Consider the following 20,334-nt stretch of genomic DNA (forward strand, 5'->3'; position numbering starts at 1 on the left):
ATAATTCTGTGTTTAATTTTTTGAGGGCCTGCCATGTTGTTTTCCACAGCGGCTGCACCATTTTACCAATAGACTTTTCATCCTTTGTGATCCTTCCCATATTCTCACAACAGCCAACATGGAGGGCATCGTCACCATCGTGGGCCTAAAGCCTGAGACGAGGTACGCCGTGCGACTGGCAGCCCTCAATGGCAAGGGTCTGGGCGAGATCAGCGCAGCCTCCGAGTTCAAGACACAGCCAGTCCGTAAGTAAAGCCAGCTGCCCTGCCTCTTCCCCACCCACCCTCTTCTCCTTGGGGGCAGTGGGGGATCCTGAGCTGGCCCGGTCCATTGTTCAGATGACAGCTTTTTGTCTTTCAGATCCCTCTGGTCAAGGTGGTCCCAGCTCCTAGTTCTCTGGCCCTCAGTCATGGCTGATACCCACTCCCTTTATCCTCTCTTTCTCGAAGGGCTTGGTGACTGTCAGAGTAGATGGTCCAGCTTATTAGAATAATAGCCAGGAAGGAGACCCACCCACACATTATCAGAGGGAATGGGGAGAAACACAGCAGCGTATCGTGGAGGGATGTGGGAGGTTTGCATTTTGACACAGGTCACAAAGGCCCTAAGCACCCTGTGACTTGAAGGAAGCGGGTACCGGCAGTGACAGTTCATATAATTAGTTGTGGGATTTTTGATGCAGCAGAGATACGAAGTTACAGAAAAACAGAGGCTGCCGTAGGATATGTGAGCAGGAACAAAATGCCAGCAATACAAAAGGGAAAAGGATGGCCGAGGCCTTTGACTCTTCTGCTCCTTCTCCCTCCCACACCACGAGCACATGTCAGGGTCTCCCTCCCTCACCGCCTCTTTCAAGAGTTGCTTCTTCCTGATTCCATTCAGGTTGCATCTCTGTTCTCCTCCGTCATCCCCTTTCCTTAAACTATGCTGGCTCTGCTTTTCCCAGCGTTCCCACAAAGAGCCAGGCTCTGGGCGAGCCCTGTTCTAGCAACATCCCTCCACAGACCTGGGTTCCTGCCCTGGGAGGATTGGGAGTCCCCCCAGCTGAAGAAGATGCTGTAGAACCGACTCCTTGAGTGGTCACAGAGCTCCCTGGGCCCGCTCTGATTCCTGGAATTAAAAAACACACAGAGGAATCTTGTGCCTCCTTCTCTTTGAAGCCACAGACCTGCAAAGTGCTCCCTTTCCCTCCGCCCAGAAATAGAAAGCCTGTCTCATCTTCCTCCTGCAGGAATTGCTTCTTTCTGGATTTGAAGTAATTTGATAATTTGAGTTTCCAGCTCCGTGTGCTCTGCGGATCCTATTCATTTCTTTTACATCTTGTGTTTTTTTTTCTTGGGTCTGTCTCTTGTCTTTTCCTTTCGTCTGTGTTCCACCCATGGGAAATGCAGATAGCCCTCTTCCACGTAAGTGCCTCTTGCTACCTCGTCACCTGTTTCCATAGTGTTAACATCCGCTAGTCCTAGTTCTTAATTTAGTTCAGTCCCTTTTTTGTCCCCTAGAGGCTGAAGTAGATGATACCGTCCGGGCCCTAACCACACTGACCTTTAGTCTAGCTGTGCACTTGTTAATGTCCGTAGGTTACTTCAAGAGGCTAACACTCGTCCTGTTTTAGAGCATGCAACTTTTGTGTCTTTTGGAATTGTGTTTATTTATTAATTTGTGTGTGTGATGATTGCCCTGTGGCAGAGATGATGTTTGCTGCGCCAAGCATGGTGGGGGTCTGCAGGTGGTCTCTCAGGAGCACTGTATAGCACCTGCTCACCTTAGCCAGGATGCCAGGAAAGGGACCACAGCCTCAACAGACCTCTCTGTTCAGAATCCCTTCATGGGGAAAAAAGCCTGACAGGAAATCACATTTGATTTTAGAAGATAAAAGAATCAAGCTCATTGCTCCTTCTGTGTCCGTCAGGGTGGCAGGTGGAGGGCACAAGGAGGCCTGGGAGGGAGCCCCTGCAGCAGATGCCATTGTGAGGAGTAGCGTGAACTTTGGTTCCAAGTCACGGATGGGGCCATCCTGCAGGGCTGCTGGGGAGTTAAACTTCCAATTTCAGTCAACTCTGTTCTGTAGCACTAGGTTCCTTGCAATGTGCATTTCCACATTTGGGAAAACTGACCAGCTACTTAGTAACTCTCCTGCCAAGCATGTGGAGACAGGCTCATCCTCCCTGGGAAAGACACTCTAATCGTGTGAGCTGTAAATAGCGGACATAGGGAGCAAAGGTGACAGGAAGCTGGTCTGCTGCTCTGGGAGCAGAACTGTGGTCTGATCTCCTCAGCCTGCCTAGAGGCCCCCGGACTTCACTTCTGCTGAAGTGTGGCTCTTTCTTCCTGGGCTGAGCTCAGAATAGTGGAGGGAAGTGTTACCCTTGTGGGTAGTGGGAAGTGGAGGGAAGAGACTCAGAAGAAAAGGTATTCAGAAAGCTGCACACTCTTTTCATAAAAAGCTCCTAGCTCCTGAAAGGCACTCAGGGAAGCTTATCTTTTTAAAATTTATTCAGAAATATTGCAGCAACAGCAGAAAACAAGTAGCTCAGTGTAGGCGTTCTGAGATTTTGAGCAAGTGCTAAATCCACTATCTCAGCAGAGTTGGTTCCTGAATGAACTGGTTCTGGAAGGAGTCAGCCTGGGAGGGTGGAGTTGTCAGGTAGCACTGACAGCTGTCTGCTCTGGGCTGCAGCTCTGAATTCACCCTGCGTGAATTCAGTGGGAGCAGCTCTGGGCGTGAGAGCATCTTCCTCCTGGATCCTTAACCTGAGTCTTTGGGTTTCCTCGCTTGGGGATTTTATCAGTAAATGAATGCTGGCTCTGTTACATTCCAGAGGGGAAGGCTGGCATGAGGCCTTCTTGCGAGTTTCTAACCCGTAACTGGGGCTTGAGTACTGAAGCAGAGTAACTGGGTCTTGGACTTCAAAGGCCACAGTGGTTTTCGTTCATTGCCAGCTCAGCCCTTGTAAAGGTGAGACTTTTTATAGCAGATGCTATGTTTTAAAAGTCAATATTTAATTTAAAAAAAAAGGTAGGGGATACCTCTAGACGTTTTTGTTTGTTGTCTGCTAGTATGAAAACCGATAACTAAGATTCCAAGAAGCCATTTGGAAAATGGTGAGTTCAGCTCTCCATTCTAAGTAGATCATGAATGACAGCCGTAGCAGGCGTTGCTAGTGGCATGATCATCTTGGTCATCCAATAAAGTTGTCGTTTAAAGTATTAAAAAGCAGACTCCTTTTAGCTAAGGAGAACCATGGCGCATCCTTAGAGTGGAGTGCCTCTTTCAAGAACTGAGCAGGATAAGAGACAGCGTGCATGGGAAATATGCAGCAACGTCACACTCTCACTAAAGTTGGTTATGATGGTCAGGCCTTGTGCCCTCCTAGCCTTCCTAGAGTCGCTGAAGTGAGGGCCTAGCCCTGGGAGTATCCTGTTGTCCCAGACCCGGCCCAAAAAAGGATACAGCTGGAAGGAAGATGCCAGCTTTTACCACTACCGTGATGAAACCCACTCACTGCTGCTAGGAAGCGAGGACGCGTTTTAGGAAGGACCTTCTCGGAGTTCTCACTCCCATTCCTTGGAAGGCACAAAGGTTACCTGAACTCAGGTAAACAAAATCAGTCATCAGTTCAGCTGCACGCTTACACCAAGCCCAACAACCAGCGGCGTTGGTTTCTGTCACTGGCTCATCTTGGCCACTGACGGTACATTCCCATCCTGTAATGTTGGGGTGCAGATGCACCGCCTGATCCTGTGACACTGGAGTTAGGCCCTGGGTGCTCCCTCACCCAGGATCAACGGGAGCTGGCATACCGGACAGAGAGTCATTGCTGCCAGACCCTGGGTTTAGGAGGTAAAGGTGACAGCCAGTGCATCTTGCATTAGCTCATCACTTGAAGTTTGTTGAGATGTCTCAATCATGGGACTGCCTCCTTGGCTCCTGAATAGACTTCACCACGTTCATTAACATGAATATGTCAAAGCAGGGATGAGCAGGTGAAACTAGCAAAGCCACAAATACCTCAAGGACTCCTGCTTTGGAGCTGCCAGATTAGCAGGCCTGGCTCACCTGTCTGGAGGTTCTTTGTGTGTGGTTCATCAATGTGTGTGACGGTAACGAGGAAGCTGTGACTCAAACAAACAGAGCTTCAACCTGGGAAAATGTTCCTGTTTCATGTATATTTAAGCCAAGTGTCTTCATGCTGTCAGGATGCTCTTAGGTGGAAAGCTGACGACCTGTTTGCCTTGGGAAGGGCTGCTTTGCTCTCAGAGCTGCTGAGGCCCTAAAGAGATGGTGTGATAATTGATTATGAATCTTTTCCCCCATGATTGAGCCACACACCTTCAGAATTTCGTGGCCTGAATATTACCTCTTAATTTGCTTCTGAACCATCAAGCGAAATGGATGATTTGTTTCAGGGTATAAAGATTACGTGTGAGTCTCTGCTTTTTAAAAGAAGCATCTTGAGATTTTTCTATTCCCATTTTGCCCCCTAGATGGCACATTGCAAGTATAAGTTAAATGCATTGTAATACATTGTGGTTAAAGCACAGAAAACTCCATCCCTTCACCAGAATATTATGGACAATTATGCAGACAGTTCAAGCCAAAAAAATAAAAGAGAAAGAGAGAGAGATACATTTTACCTGAATTAACCAGACCATCAAGTCAGGATGAGTTAGTGGCCTATCATGCTCTGATGCCAGTGACAATGTACTCACACGGTTTAATGAGGTGCTCTCATCTGGGACATAAAGGGAAGACGGAACCCAGGTGTGTCAAGGCAGTGATGGAGATAATGGTGATGTTTTCCCAAATGTTCCTCTAACTCTCCAAGGGGATTTCGTTTTGTGATCATTAATGGGACAACTTCTGAATATTTGCCAATGAAAAGCTAAAGATCCATTCACTGTCCAAAATGTCCTGGATGCACCGTTTCTAATCGTTCTCCATGCAGAAAGTTGGATAATGTTACTTGTTTAGCTAGAATAGCACTCAGTATTATTTGCATCGCTCTCCATACACACTGCAGCATCCAGAGAACCACATTCTTAGGGTTTCTTTGGAGGGCAGCAGTGGTCGTTTATCATCAAGATGCCAGACAATCGTGAACCTCACCAAATAGTAAACATTAGTAAGTGGGAGGATCATTTCCATTTCATTTGGATATTGAAATTAGAGAGTAAGACATACAAGTTTTGCTACGAATATGTGCCATAAGTGTAAATATATGCCTATATGCAAACACATTTATGGAACACGAAAAGCCAAAGTCTTTTTCTCCTTTACTTGCTCACCTTTAGCTGAGGTCCAGGTTCCCTTTCCTCCCATACATCTGATCCTATGGAGACAGCTGGTCCTGCTGAATTGGCTATTTGTTTTAGACAGGGTTGGAGGCCTCTGCAGCTGTTCCTGGCCCAATCCCTAACCTGCACCAGAGGGCTTGGCAGGCGCACAGGCTTATGGTTTGAAGTGCGAGAGCCCTGCTCTGTGCAGTCCTCCGGCCACCTGTTCTCATGCATGGTGTTCTTCTTCCCCACTTTAACTTGCTTCAGCTCCTTGTACTGACATCCCAGGATTGGCTCATCCATTTTGTCCTTCGATATCTATGCGCCTGGGTGATCTTTTTTCCCTTTCTTTTGGTCACCCTCATTTTTCTTTCCTCAGCGGCTCCTGCTAGCTCTTCCACCCCTGTTCCATTGTCTCATCCAGATAGTGAGTATCTTTTTCTTCATCCATCTCCCTGCAGGTTGCTTTCCACCAGCCTCAGTGGGTCTGCTTAATGTTATCTCCTTCACCAGGTGATCATTCAACTCTGTTGGTGGAAGACAGCGCCGGGTTTTAGAGAAGCAAATGAAAGGAGAAATAAGCACAGGGCCTCTCAGATTCCTGGGAAGCAGCACTCCCCGAATGGGAGGCAAGTGAAAAGCGTTGCTCTGGACAGAAATGCCTGCAGGCAGGCTGCCTGAGGCCGCAGCAGCGCAGCCTTGTCCTCAGGATTTTTAGTGGGCCAGACCAAAGCTGATATTTGGAGAAGCCAAAGGAATTTGCCGAGGCACATACCTATTCCGCAGGGTCGTAAGAAATGCTCTGGGTGTTGTGTGTTTGCCCTTCTTTTTAATTGGCACAGTTGGATTCAGACGTTGAAATTAGATAGCGAGGCCTGCAGCTTTTGCTTTCTCCATAAATGCATACATTTCTCATAAATATTTGTGGGGAAATCAACAGTGTCTGCTTGCAGATGTGCCTGGCAATATTGCACTTGGGCAAGTTTTTAACCCTTCACACTGAGCCTTTTTCTCCTCTACGAAATAGGGTGAGTAGTCACCCTCCTCCCCCGCTCCCATCCCCCCAAAACCCAGCAAACATTATAGCATTTCTCAAGCTGTGTTTGCCCTCCCAGAGCAGTGTCACTGAGCCTCACGGTGACATCCCCTGGTCAGTCTCAGGCTTTGTCATCCTGACTGAGCCTCGCTCATTTACCATCTCATTCCATTTGGCTGCCTGTCCTTTTGTTTCCTGAGTCCTCGGGAGTCCAGAGAGCCCCAGGCCTGCCACGATTTGGAGTTTTGAACCTAGCTTTCTGGGGGAAGGAGCAAAGTGAGACCGCAGCTGAGTGAGGCCAGTGTGTCATGCCAACATGTGGTCAGAGCAGCAGACGGTGGCGAGGCTGGCATGTTCCCTCAGTCCATCAGAAGCCCCTGCACTTTGAGTGCAGCCTCAGGAGGCAACTGGAGCCCCGAGCTCAGGAGCCCTCTGCTGCATCTATATAACTCAGAAACAGGCACACCACCCAGCACAGTGCTTCCAGGCAGTGGACTGTAGCAGCAGGAGCTCAGGCTTGGGAACCAGGCAGCCCTGGGTTCCAGTCTCAGCTCCACTACTTCTGTATACAGCTCCACGACCTTGAATGAGTCGCTCAGCCTCCCCGAACCTCAGATTTCTTATTTCTCAAATGAAGGATAGATTCTACCTGCTTTCTAGGTGTTTTTGAAACTGAACCATTAAACACAAAAAGCACAAAACAGTGCCCAGCACATAATAGCTGGGATTCTTGGTAAGAATAAATGAGTGATGTCATTATTTGCTGCAGGAGAGTAATTTGTCAGCAAATCTCTGATAATCTCTTTAAAATTTCTATATTTATATTGATAAATCAGGGAAGAAGGGAGTGAGAGAATGTCTTCTTCACCATCTCTCTTTTCTTTATGATAATGCCTTAAAAGTACATATATATTTATTTATGAATTTCTCTCCGTTCTCTCCTTCACCTTTCTGTGCCCTTTCTGTCTGTCATGTTTCCATAGCAACCTGGCCTTTTCCTGCTCTTACAACCACAGAACCATCTAGTGAGTACAGAGCTGAGCTGCTCTTGGCCAGATTGCCGCTTGTTGCAGAGCTGACTTCTGGGTCCCAGCGCTGCCCGGGGTTTTCTCTTGTATTAAAAGCAATAGTTGTGAATGCATGGAGCCTCCTCGCCTGGTGTGGTTTCCTGAGCATGCTGTCCACTTGGCTGAGAGAGCAGCCCCAGCGTCACCAAAAGAACTAGGGTGGTTATTTGAAGACTACTATGTGCACAGAGGCAGCCTTTCCAAATTTACTCTCAAGTTAAAAATAGAAAAGGCTTAGAGAAATGCTGAGGAGACAAAAGAACAGAATCTCTTCCCAGCTTTTGTTGTCTCTCCCCTCTGAAATACGTAGGCACACACACACACACACGCTCACACATGCACGGTAATACAGAAGTAGCTGAACGACTGAGAACACGGGAAAGAATAGGAAAAAATGGCTGCTTGGGGAAAGGTAGAGGGTCATGCAAAGTAGGAAGGAGTGGCTGCTTCCTGACAGCATGCCCTCCTTTGTCTCGCTGGCCGCGTCATGGAGCAGGCATGCAGACAGAGCACACGTGGGAAGCAGAGGTATTTCCAATCCTTAAAAGCCTCCTCCTCAGGGTAGAAAAATAAGGCCGGAAAAAGCCTAACCAGGCTCTCTCCAGTTTGTCTGCTGAGTCCAGATGAAAGTTCTGGCATTCATCTCCTGATGATAGAGTCAGGGCCAGACTGTATCATCTTTTCTACTGTGGAAACATCACACTTCATCACAAGGGTAACACATTCCAAGCTAGTCTTTATAATGCTCTAATGAAGTGAGCTTGTGTGTCGTGGCCTTAAATCCCCTGACAAGTCAACTGTGTGTGTATGTTTACAGTGTGTGTCCACAGCTGTGTGGGAGTTTTAGATTTTATAGCATTTTGGAGTACACAGAAAAAATAACACCCATCCCCAGGGCCGGCCCAGTAGCATAGAGGTTAAGTTCGTGCACTCAGCTCTGGGGGCCCAGGGTTCACAAGTTCACATCCCAGGCGGGACCTATGTACTGTTCATCAAGCCATGCTGTGGTGGCATCCCGCATACAAAATAGAGGCAGATTGGCACAGATGTTAGCTCAGGGACAATCTTCCTCAGCAAGAAAAGAAATAATAATAATAAAATTGTGTTCCTTTGAGCGGTAGTCAGGATGAGCAGGCAGAAAGCAGGTATGCGAAGTACAGCTCCTGCTCCCAGGGCCAGGGTTTCTGATACATAATTGAACAGAGAAGAAAAGACTTTCCCCGTTCTGCGTGCTGTGTGAAATGGTTCTTTTCTCTACTGCGGAGCATAGCTAAGGGTCTGCTTTCTTGGTGTTCTGTGTGTGTGTGTGTGTGTGTGTGTGTGTGTGTGTGTGCATGCTGCAATGAATTTTAATTCCTGATGCTTTTGAGGTTTCATTTTGTCAGCAGAGCCGAGCGGGTGACAATGAACTGTGCTCACGTGGATTTAATGTGGATGTTGGGTTTTCTTGCATTTGGAAAAGGAATGCAACAAACAGCACCCTTTCTTCTTCTAACAGCCATGCTCCTGTCCTTTCCAGCTTGGGTGCAGTGTGTGTGCCAGGCATAGTAGGAGAAGGCTGCATCATGCACTTGCACAAATCGTGTCCTATTTACGGTGTCTCACTGTAGGTTGGTCTTCTCTGCAAGTAAAACACAATCTTGGGTCCAGATTTTTCCCTAAGGAATTAGGTGTTTCACCCTTGACGTATGTTTAATTTTTAAATATCAGACATTTCTGCCCACAGATAAAATGCTTAGTAGTGCCGTCCAAAGAGAAGAAAGTTTGAGTCTGTTTTATTTTGAACAACTTGACTACTGACCCAAATTGTAGGTCTCAGTGGATACTGGGATAAAGGAAAGACGGTCACAGTTGGGCAGCCCCTTGTATTTAGCCTGAGCACTTTCCTCAACAGCAAGGGAAAATGTAGCAACTGTGAATTGCAGTGGAAATAATAGCCGAGCAGCTATAAGCATATGAAAAGTCGATCCTCTGTCAGTCAGTAGGGTTGAAAATAAATAATGTCTCCTCTTTTCACTTGTGTGTGTCTATTTTGATGCATTTATAATTATGAATGAATGAAGCTATCCTAAGTAAAAATCAAAGGAGAAACTGCTCAGTTGTATATAGTCCCTGCAGGGCACCCTTGGTTGGAATGTGCCAGAACCTGTGTAATGTCAGATAATAAAAAGCATATGTTCTGTCAGCTCACAGTGGCAAGGGAATAGGTAACTTGGTTAAAGAGGTTCTTTCGAATTGTTTTTAAACAGTGGTGTGCTTTGGGCAGAAATGTATCCCCACCTCCCTTCTTTGCCTTTCTTCTCTCTTAGCCTCAACTGGCAATAGCCAAAACTTCCCTCCTTTGGCCTGTGAAGGCTGAGGCTGGAGACCCAGAATGCCTTTTAACGAGGCAAGGTCAATCCAGCAAATTGGAATGTAAATGCAGCATAGGAACAAAAAGAAATGTAGATAAATCCAAAGAAGAAAACTGTTTTTTTTTTCATCGTAAAAATCAAATTCGTGTCTTATCGGTGTAGCCACACATCTAAAGAGAGAGCTGTATCCACTAATGCCCAAGCCTTAGTTTAATGTCGGATTCTCAGCTCGTTGGGCCGTGGGTTCAGTTTCTACTGTTTATTGTTGACTGAGCCGGTGTCTCAACCTCCAGAGGGAACCTAGTCCCTTTGTGCACTGGCCTCTTCCTTCGTTTGTATCTCCACCAGGGTATCTCACTGGGGACTCCAGGATAATGTGGGCAGATGAATAGGGAAGCGAGGAAAGATCCCCAGGGCTCCTTCTCTGGCCCGCATCCACCAAGCTCATGCAGCCCATGCCCCCTCTCCTCGTTGCACCAAAGGAAACATGAAATGACTTTTCTTGATGTGACGTAATATTTTATTCTTACAGGGCACAGAGTCTACGCCTTAAAACTCTTGCAACTTTTCCTTCATGACCGGTATTCTCTTTCATCGCGCTTGTTTCCCAAGGATGCCGAGACATTTCTGGAATCTGTGAATAGTAACTTGCTTTTTTCTTTTCGTTCAACAGTCTCCTGGAATGACTTTGACATCTGGGTCCTGACAGAAACACCTCCCTATTTCAAAACAAGTTTACGTGCTCCTTGCTGTGGTATTAATGTGCAGTGTTGCAGCCGTATCTAATGCTTATTGGTGTTGTTAACCAGTTGCTCTTTCTGATTTATTATTCTTCTATTTCCGGGCAGTTTTACTGTCCTCCCAATGTTTCCTATATATGCTGCTAATTTAATTTGATTTCTCCTTTTATTTAGTCTGTGATTTGGTTGTTGATTTTTCTCCCTGCCCATTGTTTACATCAGTTTTTAATTTTTTTGTATTTTCCATGTGACCTCCTCCACTTTCCTTTCAACCAATCATGTGCGTGCGTATCATGTGACTTTGTCATGTGGCTTGCATGGTGCTGACGATGTCGTCCACGCTGGTGAACAGAAGGTAAAACTCTTTGTTCTGATTAGTGCAATAAATCTGGGACCACAGCCTGGCACCTAGGGCCCACTCATTTCTTCCTGTCTCAGATTGCCTAAGCGAAACCATTTGAGAGGTTTTCTCTTGCTCTCAATTCACCACCAGAATTCATCATTCTTTGCAGCCCTGACATGACAATTTGATACCATGAAAGCCTTTGGTTTAATATTCTGCTTCAAGAAAGTTGGCCACGCAAACTGCTGTCTACAGTAAAAGCCACTTTCGCCACAACACAGTTTGCAAACTTGAATTTTTACCAGATAATTCATAAAAATTATTTCCCAGAAAGCAGTTTTGTAAATTAGCTTTACAGCATTGTTGTTTAACTTTATCCCGTAGTTCTAAAAGCCACAGTTGCTCTAAAATGAGTCGATTTCGGTGAAAATGTATCTGTTTACAACATTGAAATGTATCAATTGCGAAGGTTGTATTTGCTCAAAACCAGTGAGAATGCTTCAAAAGGTTCATGCCAATCGAGGACCTTCTGAAATGACATGTAAGACTTTGGATTTAGAGCAGTTTGGCTGTGGTTGCTGAGGTGTCACTTTTCCAGAGTGACCCTCCCCCAGACAGAGAGGAAAGAAAATCAAAGCAAAAGTCACTTGGCAATTACCACGACTGGAGATCTCCCTGGAATCAAGAAGCTTATGACTGACCCTTGCAGCAAAGGAAATAAAATTATAGCCTAATTAAGCGCATAGCAGTGACAAAATAATTAGTTAATATGGCGACTGTCACAACCTTGTGCAAACATTTCTCGCTTCCCATAAAGAGAAAAGGAAGCCTCTGCTCACAGCGTCCCCCAGTAAAATCAAACACCTCTTCAGAACCTGCCCTGGGAGTCATATGCATCCCTTTCTCTTCTAACTGAAAATGTTTACTTCAATGTTTACACCCTGAGACACGTAGAGGCTGCATTGATCACGAAAGCAGAACTAACACCAGTAACCGCCCTGGGTGCCCGTGCATGCAAGGGCTCCCCCGGTTGACCTCACTTCTCTGAGAACTGATGGGCGACATCCACGCAAACAAAACCATCCACAGCTCGTCTCGCATGTTCTTGTTCCTGGTCTGTCCTTTTGTTTCGTGCTCCCCACGTGTATGAGCCTCGCGAATGTTCCCTTTCGCTCACCCTCCCCATTGGTCACTTCTCAGGACTTCTGGGTGCGGCCACTGTGCCCCAGTCTAGTCCCATTTACAACCAGACTCCTGGACAGAAGCTTAGATCAGAGCTGCCCTCGTTTCCGAAAAGATGTTTGCTATTGACGTTGTATGAAATAAAGTAGAAATATCCCGCAAGCAGGGGAACATCTGAGTGCTAGGAATTTTGACCTGCCTTAAAAGACTGTCTTAATCTGTGAGTCTTAAGGCAGAGAATATTGGGAGCTGAAAACTTTCTAAACCCCAAGCCCCACCCAAAATATTGTGGTTTTGTTATTTCCCTAAGAGGGACCAGGCTCTTTCAGGCTTGTGGTGACTGCTGGGAGGGTGATATTCTGGGCAAAGGCCTGAACTTTCCCCTGGAAATGTTAAGCATGAGCAGATGTTAGGTTGAAACCCGTTAGTTTCTTTTTTAAAAACAAATTTGTTCATTTCTGTGCAATGCTGTAAGTCAGAATGAAGCAAAGTGCAGTGTTATCAAGGTAGAAACGAATTCACACCTCGAAGGAGAGCTCTCTCCCAGACATTTCAAGCAAGGCAAGAAAGGTTGGAAGATGCTTCCTGCAGTTGCCCTGGAAGCATACCTGAGCTGTGGTCTTGGCTGTCAGAGAAAAATGTGGCCAGTACTAAAAAAATCGCTGAGAGCCGATGGAATTCCTAAGCATGACTACCCCCTCAACAAACTGCTATCCTGTCTGTGACAGACGCTCTCCTGCCATTGGCAAAGGGACAGGCAGAGGACTTGTTATTCAGATAAGCAGCAAGCAGCAGGAATTGTCCTTTCATAATAAAATTTAAGGGTATGGAGAGTTCAGAACAAATAGAATTTACAAGGGAGAGAAATAAGAGCTTCGTTAAGGAGAGTTATTTCCTGCCTCCCTTCTCTGGGTGTTGGTCAAGGTTTAAGGTGAGTTAGGCCTAAACGAGGAAGGTTTAAGTGAGCAAGGAGTCTTCCTCCTGGCAGTGGGTCATACACCCACAGTTGATGAGATCCAGTGTCCCTGTCCACCACCACCTCCTCCCCAAAATTACCCGGGATGCGCTTAACACATGCTGATGTTCCATGCGCCTGAGGTTCCCGTCCACAGCGTTTGCTCAGTCCAGCAGTACTGATTCAGAAGAAGAAGGGAGGCAAAGACAGACATTGAGCACCACGCCCCAGGGTCACGTGGCTCCCCAGCTTACAGAGCTTTGCATATAGGGATTCACGACAGGGAAGCTCAGGCACGTGTCCCAGGAGTGCAGGAGTGGGTTTGCTGTGGCCAGCTAAAATGCCCCCCGTTGCAAAAGTTATTTCTGATAGCATGGCATCCGGTAACTGCAGGGCCTGCTTCCTCCACTGGCTCCAAAAGCTATTGAGGACTCTGTGCAAATGGGAACTCCCCTGCCCCCTCCCCACGAGCAGCATGTGTGTGATGAGAAGCCCCCTGCACCCCCCTGTCAGCGTGTTGCATGTTTGAGCATGACTCCCTCCCCACCCATTCATAATGATCTTTTTTTCTTTAGCTACTGACACTGACTCGTGCTAGGACATGCTGATTCTGATGAACTAAACTCTTTAACACCCACTCTTCCTCCTTAGATTGAAAACATCACTAACCACCCCTTCCACTCCCTCCTTTATTTTTTACAGCTGTGTGTCTGGATTGCCACAGTCTCTGGCAGGTCGACATAGTCTTGCACCAGGGGCTCTGTTCTAATTGCCTTTATTCCTAAGGATTCCCTGCACTGGTGGTTCCCAGGGTAGAGAGCTAGCTTGAAAAGACTGAAGAGTGAGGCAGTGGTGTGTATCAGCCCGAAGCCTGTGGGCAGGGATCGGGGGCTTTGGAAAGTGCCCATTTCCCTAGGGTTTACCAGGATGAGGGCTGAAACCTCCCAGAAGCCTCATACTTCTTAATAAGTAATCTAACGTCCATGAAATAATGTTGAAGGTGTGCGCAAACCCCCATTGTGGCCTTGGAGGCAGGAGCTGAGTTAATTGTTGGTGATAGCAGTTATTTCTGTCATAACTTCCTCAGCCTGGATCAGCCCCATAACCACAAGCCATACCTTTGTGGTCGTATTTTCTTTTTAGGATGATGAAACAAAGATAATTGATCAATTAATCTGTTGATGTTTTCATGACACCCACGAGAAGGGAATTGGTGTTTTTGTGGTTCAGTCTGTCAGAGTTCATTTGTTGCTGTTTAATTTGTGCTCCATGCTCCCATTTGCCCTCCCCACCCCACCCCCTGCACACAGTCACCTTCATGATTCCTGAGAAAACTGATGCTGGAGAGGATTTTTGGACTAGATGCCTCTGTGAGCTTGGCCGCAGAGAGCTGAGCATCCTTCTCTGTAAAAGCCATGCCATACCTGCTCATTCTGTACCCCAGCATTCCCTGGAGCCAGAGACTAGGATGGCCAAGAGTCAGGGGGCACCAGCACAAGCAAATCCTTAACAATTAAGAGAAAAGCGTTCAGGAGATAAAAGAACACTTTACTCCAAAGGCCTGATGCGGGGGAGCTGTGCTTAAGACAAATTGACTGTCATCCGTGCACTGTCGGCTGCTCTTGCGACTGTCCAAAAACCATCTCAGAACAGAATAGCATGTAGGTTGCCAAAGGAGGCATCAGGGAGATTTTGAGGGTCCAAGAATGGATGCAGCATAAATCACATTAGTTTGTTTGACGTCCAGGGCGAAGAGCTTGGTCTCAGGAAGGCAAGTTTGTGGTCTAATAACTCTAAATCCTAATTCCCTTAAGTTGTTTGCTGATCCTCTAAGGACCGGTCAAACTTCAAACCTTTGATGTAATTTTGAATGTTCCTGAGTTTGAAAAATCAAATAGACTTCATATTTGAACAGCTAAATCATACATTTTGGACTGTTTCAAACAAATAATAGAAAGAAATATACAAGTTTCAAATTGCTTATGAGAAATAATCAATAAACGGGAACAGGAATTAGGATAAACCAATGAACAGCACCTTTAATGCCAGACAATCTTATGTGACAGCAAATGTAAAAGGCTCTAATGCAGGCCTTCCATCCATCATCGGTTTACACTCAGATGCCCGAGACTCTGTGTGGATCCCTAAGGGAGAGAAAGCAAAGTGGATGAAGATGGACCCAGGTCAAGCCTGTCTCAGGATGCCCATCGGCACCTCAGTGCATCATTCAGAATGCAGACTCTGGGTCCTTGGGCTTTTTTGAGTGAGATGTAGAATATTGTTTTCCTTCTAAAATTCACAATTGTTGTCCCAACACCCTGGGCTTGCTTTAACTTTTGTTGTGAAATTCAGATATCCAGCAGTAGTTTTCTGATCCCAGGGTTTCGGGTGACGGGGGGAAAGACATGATGCCGACTTCAATGTTAGGGCCCAGTAGCACAATAATTACAAAGAAGAACCTACGATGTGCATGGCCAGAAATACACATTTCAATTATGGTTTCCCAGGGGAATTTATAGGGCCTGCCTATATTTCTGGCTATATGTGGTCTCTATGGTACATTCTTTTTCCTTGCATCCGTGATTTACATTCTTCTAGAAAAATAGCAGAACTGCCTAATATTTCATAGTTGTTACTGGGAAGGTTTATTTTTTAGAGTACTGTTTTGGTCTTTACGTCAAATATTTTGGGGGCGAAATTTGACTTCATAGCTGAAGCTAAACTCAGAGGGTATAATTAACCCCAGGGGTTTTCCTGGAGCAACTGCCGATTGCTGCTGAATCACAAACCAACATTTACCAATAATTACAATATTGGTTTTGTGAAAATTACCCGTAATGATTTCAATCAGAGCAGCCATCTCAGAGCGGAGTGCACATTGGGACCCTCTGAATCATTTCCTTCCTAATGTGCTCAGCAAAGCAGTGAGCCCCTGGAATGCCAAGGCCCCATTTCTTTGGTGTCAGCCCCTCCCTCGTCAGGCGTGGCTGGAGCCTTCTTTTTGCAGAGAGCTTAAGAAATAGTTTCTTTAACCCCATTTCTAGTCTTTAAAACAGTTGGCCGACAGTAAACATTTGAGGATGAATCACACAATTGATTAAACAAATATTGCACCTTCTACTTCTCTGTGTACTTACAGTCAGTTCCATAGCCACAAAGTTGATCAGAATCCTTATGATGTTAGTTGAATATGATCTTTCTTTACAAATACTGTCGTAGGTTATACTGTCATAGGAAGGGTTGTGTTTCTGTACGAGGACCCCACCATTTTTTTAAAAGAATTGATCATAACTGTTTTCATTTGGCAAACAAAACCATGCCTTATTCACCTTTGAAACTCCAATACCTAATCGATTACCTGGTATCTAGTAGGTACTCAATATACATTTGTTGAATAAATCATATTTAAAGCACTCAAAAAGGTACACCTGAATATTATATGACATAAAATGCTCTGAATTCTGTAAGAAAATAATACACACCTATCAGAGTAACATGATCATCAAGTAGATAAAATGATAGCAATTATAGTGTTCAAACTTTGGTAAATGTTAGAACTATGTGCTAACAATAGTACAGTTTTTAGTGGTTTCTCTGTGATTCCAATTATATTTTTTCTGAAACATATGCAAAGACAGGAGCGTGCCCTCATCAGGGCTGTTGGTTTCTGCAGGGACTCCCTGGAGAGATTTTTGTTCATATGTCTTTGAAGAGATTTCAAAGATGAGACTTTTCTCAAAAAAAGTTTTGAGATAACTTTTTAAAAATTGTGAAAAAAAAACAAAAATTGACAACTCTGTGCCTTAGAGATATGGAATTGTTGATCTTGGGCTCCATCTCCCTAAAATTGTCTGGACATCCTATATTTTGTGTTCTGTCTTTTTACAGTGTCATGAAAATAGCCAGGGTGAGCTTGATGGTCCATCCTAGCGCAGTGACTGTCACTGTGTCTTAGTGATGGCAGAGTGAGAAGGAGCTGTAGAGAGCACCCGATGGTCCAGTGCCCGTATTTTGCAAATGTGGAGACTGAGGCAGTGACCTGTCTGAGGCAACAGACCCTCTGGGCTCTCCTGCAGCATCCTTAGTGCTCAGTTTTAAAGGGATCTTCACAAACATGAGAGAGAGCACCTCCTCTAAATAGATACTTCCCAAAGCAGAATTCCGTGTTTTGCAGCACCGATTCAGCCTTGGAAACCCACGCTGCTCACATCTGAGAGGAAGTAATAAGGAAGGTGTAGCCAGAGCAGCCGCAGTGGATTCATCTCTATTTCCCTTCCAAAGAGGCCTTGGGGGAAGGACTGGGTCCTTGCCTGGTGGGTGTGTTGGGAGGGCCACTGACACCAACTCCTTCCCTCCTTCTTAAGGCAAATAGACTGTCCATCACAGAGTCAGTGTTGCAATTCTAAATACAGAAAGTTATAATGATTAAAATCCACCTCCGTTGAGTCTAGAGTCATCCACCATCTCGTTTTGCCTGGGACTAACTGTCCAGTGTAGGACTTGCAGTGCTAACACCTGGGAAGTCCCCGTCTAAGCAGCATGAGTTAGTCACCCTAATTCAGTCAGGGACCAGCATTTGTAAAGTCCTTCTGCACTCCTCCTTCCATCTGTTCAGCATGGTGAATCTACACAAACCGCCCTACTCTATAATACGCTCCACGTGCACTTCCTTTTTAGCGCTTGATATTTATAACGATATAAGACATAATGGAATTATTGTCTAAGACCTAGAACAGTCCAAAAGAACTCAAAAAAACGTGCATGCCTTGACATTATCTAAACCAAATTTCTAAATATTTTCCACTAAATAGTTGGGGCCAGTAGCTAGAGAGTGGTGTAAAAACAGGACAAGTTTTTGCCGGAAGCCCATTTATCGTCTTATTCTGGTTTTTCTTTTTCCTTAATTACTGATTGAAGAAAACAAATCACAAGCACAACTTGTCCTAAATACTGTGTCCCTCAGACGTTAAGATTACGCATCCTCCCTGTTGCAGCGTTTGTGTGTCCCCATTACCGCTACTTCTCAAACCTAAATGTGCACACGGATCACCTTGGGATCTTGTTACAAGAGCGTGTGTTTCTGACGAGCTCCCCGGTGATGTGCCGCTGCCGGCCCAGGCTGAGGAGCAGGACCCTCCATTAGCTTTCTTTCTCTGGTTCTTCCTTGTCTCGAAGGGAGAAGCCAGACCCTCGGGCCGTTGTTAGGTTCCCAAAGTAGCTGAATGAGGAGGGCAGGCCGGACTGGCTTTTCCAGCAGCCTTCTCATAAATGGCCAGAGGTACACCTCCGGTGATAAGGTCCAAAACCTAGTGACCACCTTTCCTGGTTCTTCTGTCACAAGTCCGTGATTCTGTCTTTTAGAGAACAAGCCAAGACTAACCACCCAGACGGTAACTGTTGCATAGGCTCTCTGAATTTTCTGTCTGCGGTCATGAAATAGATCCAGAGACAGTTCCTCACAGGAAGTGCCAGATTCCCAAGAGTTTTAAATTTTCATTTTAACTTTTTATATCAGATCATAGCTTTTATCCCACCTCATGGCTTTTGGCATGTGCTCATGAAATAGTTTCTCCTAAAGTCAATCAGTACCTTGCTCACCGAAGAACCATCCCAGCCTCACAGTTTGTCAAACACACGCTCGCTTTCCTTTCTGACCTTGGATCCACCGTGCTCCAAGCTGGGCACGTACAGCAAATAAAAAGAAACATCAACGTTTTTTCCATTAAGAAATACTAAAGACATTTTTTTTCCCTTCTCTTCTCACAAAGAAAAAGACTGTCACGATTGCTACTATCAGACAAGGTGCCCAGGGTTATCACTCAGGCAGTGGAGCCGTCAATGCAGGATACTTGCAGGACACTTGCCTATGGCAAATGGGGCTTTATTTAGTCACTGGAAACTTGTTATTTTTTTTAGTGAATCTAAGTAATAAAATTTAACTCACGAAAAACTGGTCACAAGAATGCAGCATCATCCGTCCGCCCTCCGTTAGGCATCAGCCCCCGGACCCTCGGTATAAATCATATATCCAGGGAAGAAACTCAGCCGCTTTGAAAAATTATTTTATGGGTGTAAGTTTTCTCCTTAAACACTTACATTTTCCCATATTTCAGGCTATTCCTCAAGATATATCATGTTCATAAAAGTTAAATCTGCAGTTGTAAGAGCAGCTAAAAGGAAATGCAAGCACCAGCGAGAGACAGAAAAAAGCCTATTTCTAAAATAGTAAAAGGACTGTGCTCACAGGGAGAGTGTTGCCCAGAACATTCCAGAAAGGGTCTCTCTGTTTGGGCCAAGTCTGAGGCATCCTACTGGAATTTGTAGTTGTATATTTATTGCTTTTTAACCATTTGAATTTCTGAGAAAGCCAGAAAAGGGTCCAGCCCCACCCCATCACTACATCCCATTCTGACGGATTGGATTTTCGTTCTGTGGATGAAAATGTCATGTGAATTAACTGGCTGTTTCAGGGGAACCCAGCGCACCTAAGCTCGAAGGGCAGATGGGAGAGGACGGAAACTCAATTAAGGTGAACCTGATCAAGCAGGACGACGGCGGCTCCCCCATCAGACACTATCTGGTCAAGTACCGAGCGGTGAGTGGCGTCCTCCCCCAGTCCTCGCCCCATGCCCTGCAACCCTCGCACCCACCTTGATGGGGCAACAACAAGCAAAGCCCAGGCTGGGCAGGAGCAAGACAGTCACCTTGTGCCTTGCAGGTGGCTCATGGGCCCTGGTCAGGGTTTTAAATCCCAAGGCAGCTGTCAGGCCATGTCCACCTTGGGACCATTTTAAAACCTCTAAAATGATCATGGTGGTGACAGACTCAAACCATGCTTGATTTTTCTGCTTCTTGAACATTTCTACAAAGTTATTTTGCCATTACCCGGTACTTTTTGCAAATAATGCACTGATATCTAATAATGACTATCTTTGATAAAGTGGGTTTTACGGGCCAGGCATTGTGATCACATGCATTTTTCCCCACAAGAACCCTATGAAGTTGGTCTTAGGAGTATCCCCACTTTACAGAGGAAGTACCTTGAGTTTACGCAGCCAATAACTGCCTGACCTCACATAGCTGGGGGAGCAGAGTTTGAATCCGGGTCTGTCTGACTGAAGACACTGGGCTCTCAGCCCCTGCCCCAAGCTGCTCTAAGATCCTAAAGCATGCCAGAAGCATGCCAGTTCCCTCACCTGCTCTTCACCCCTCCTGAGCTGTTCTAACCCTGCAACAATGAATTTGGCCCTATGCCTTTTCTTCCTGGTTTGCTCACCACCCATCTAAGATTTCTGTCATTCCACCTTTCATTCCCAACCCCCCAAATTGAGAATCACTCTCTCCTTTTTTGGTTTTAGAATGACACTTGGCCATTGC

The 20,334-nt window shown here is 45.7% G+C and overlaps 1 protein-coding gene across 15 annotated transcripts in view; it reads left to right on the plus strand.

Moving 5' to 3' along the window:
- The window catches only part of NCAM1 (neural cell adhesion molecule 1), a 302,954-nt gene that overhangs the window by 261,470 nt on the left and 21,150 nt on the right, over positions 1 to 20,334 (plus strand). For 7 of the 15 annotated variants that reach the window (XM_046638569.1, XM_046638570.1, XM_046638571.1 and 4 more), the window contains 6 exons: positions 114 to 245; positions 1,392 to 1,406; positions 5,660 to 5,707; positions 7,300 to 7,341; positions 10,830 to 10,832; positions 19,428 to 19,552. In XM_046638569.1, the coding sequence (XP_046494525.1) occupies positions 114 to 245; positions 1,392 to 1,406; positions 5,660 to 5,707; positions 7,300 to 7,341; positions 10,830 to 10,832; positions 19,428 to 19,552 (365 nt within the window). The remainder of the gene's footprint in view (positions 1 to 113; positions 246 to 1,391; positions 1,407 to 5,659; positions 5,708 to 7,299; positions 7,342 to 10,829; positions 10,833 to 19,427; positions 19,553 to 20,334) is intronic. The other 8 variants (XM_046638574.1, XM_046638575.1, XM_046638576.1 and 5 more) reach the window with 3 other exon arrangements.

The sequence above is a fragment of the Equus quagga genome, chromosome 14 (genome assembly GCF_021613505.1).
Source record: "Equus quagga isolate Etosha38 chromosome 14, UCLA_HA_Equagga_1.0, whole genome shotgun sequence".
In the NCBI taxonomy this organism is placed as follows: domain Eukaryota; kingdom Metazoa; phylum Chordata; class Mammalia; order Perissodactyla; family Equidae; genus Equus; species Equus quagga.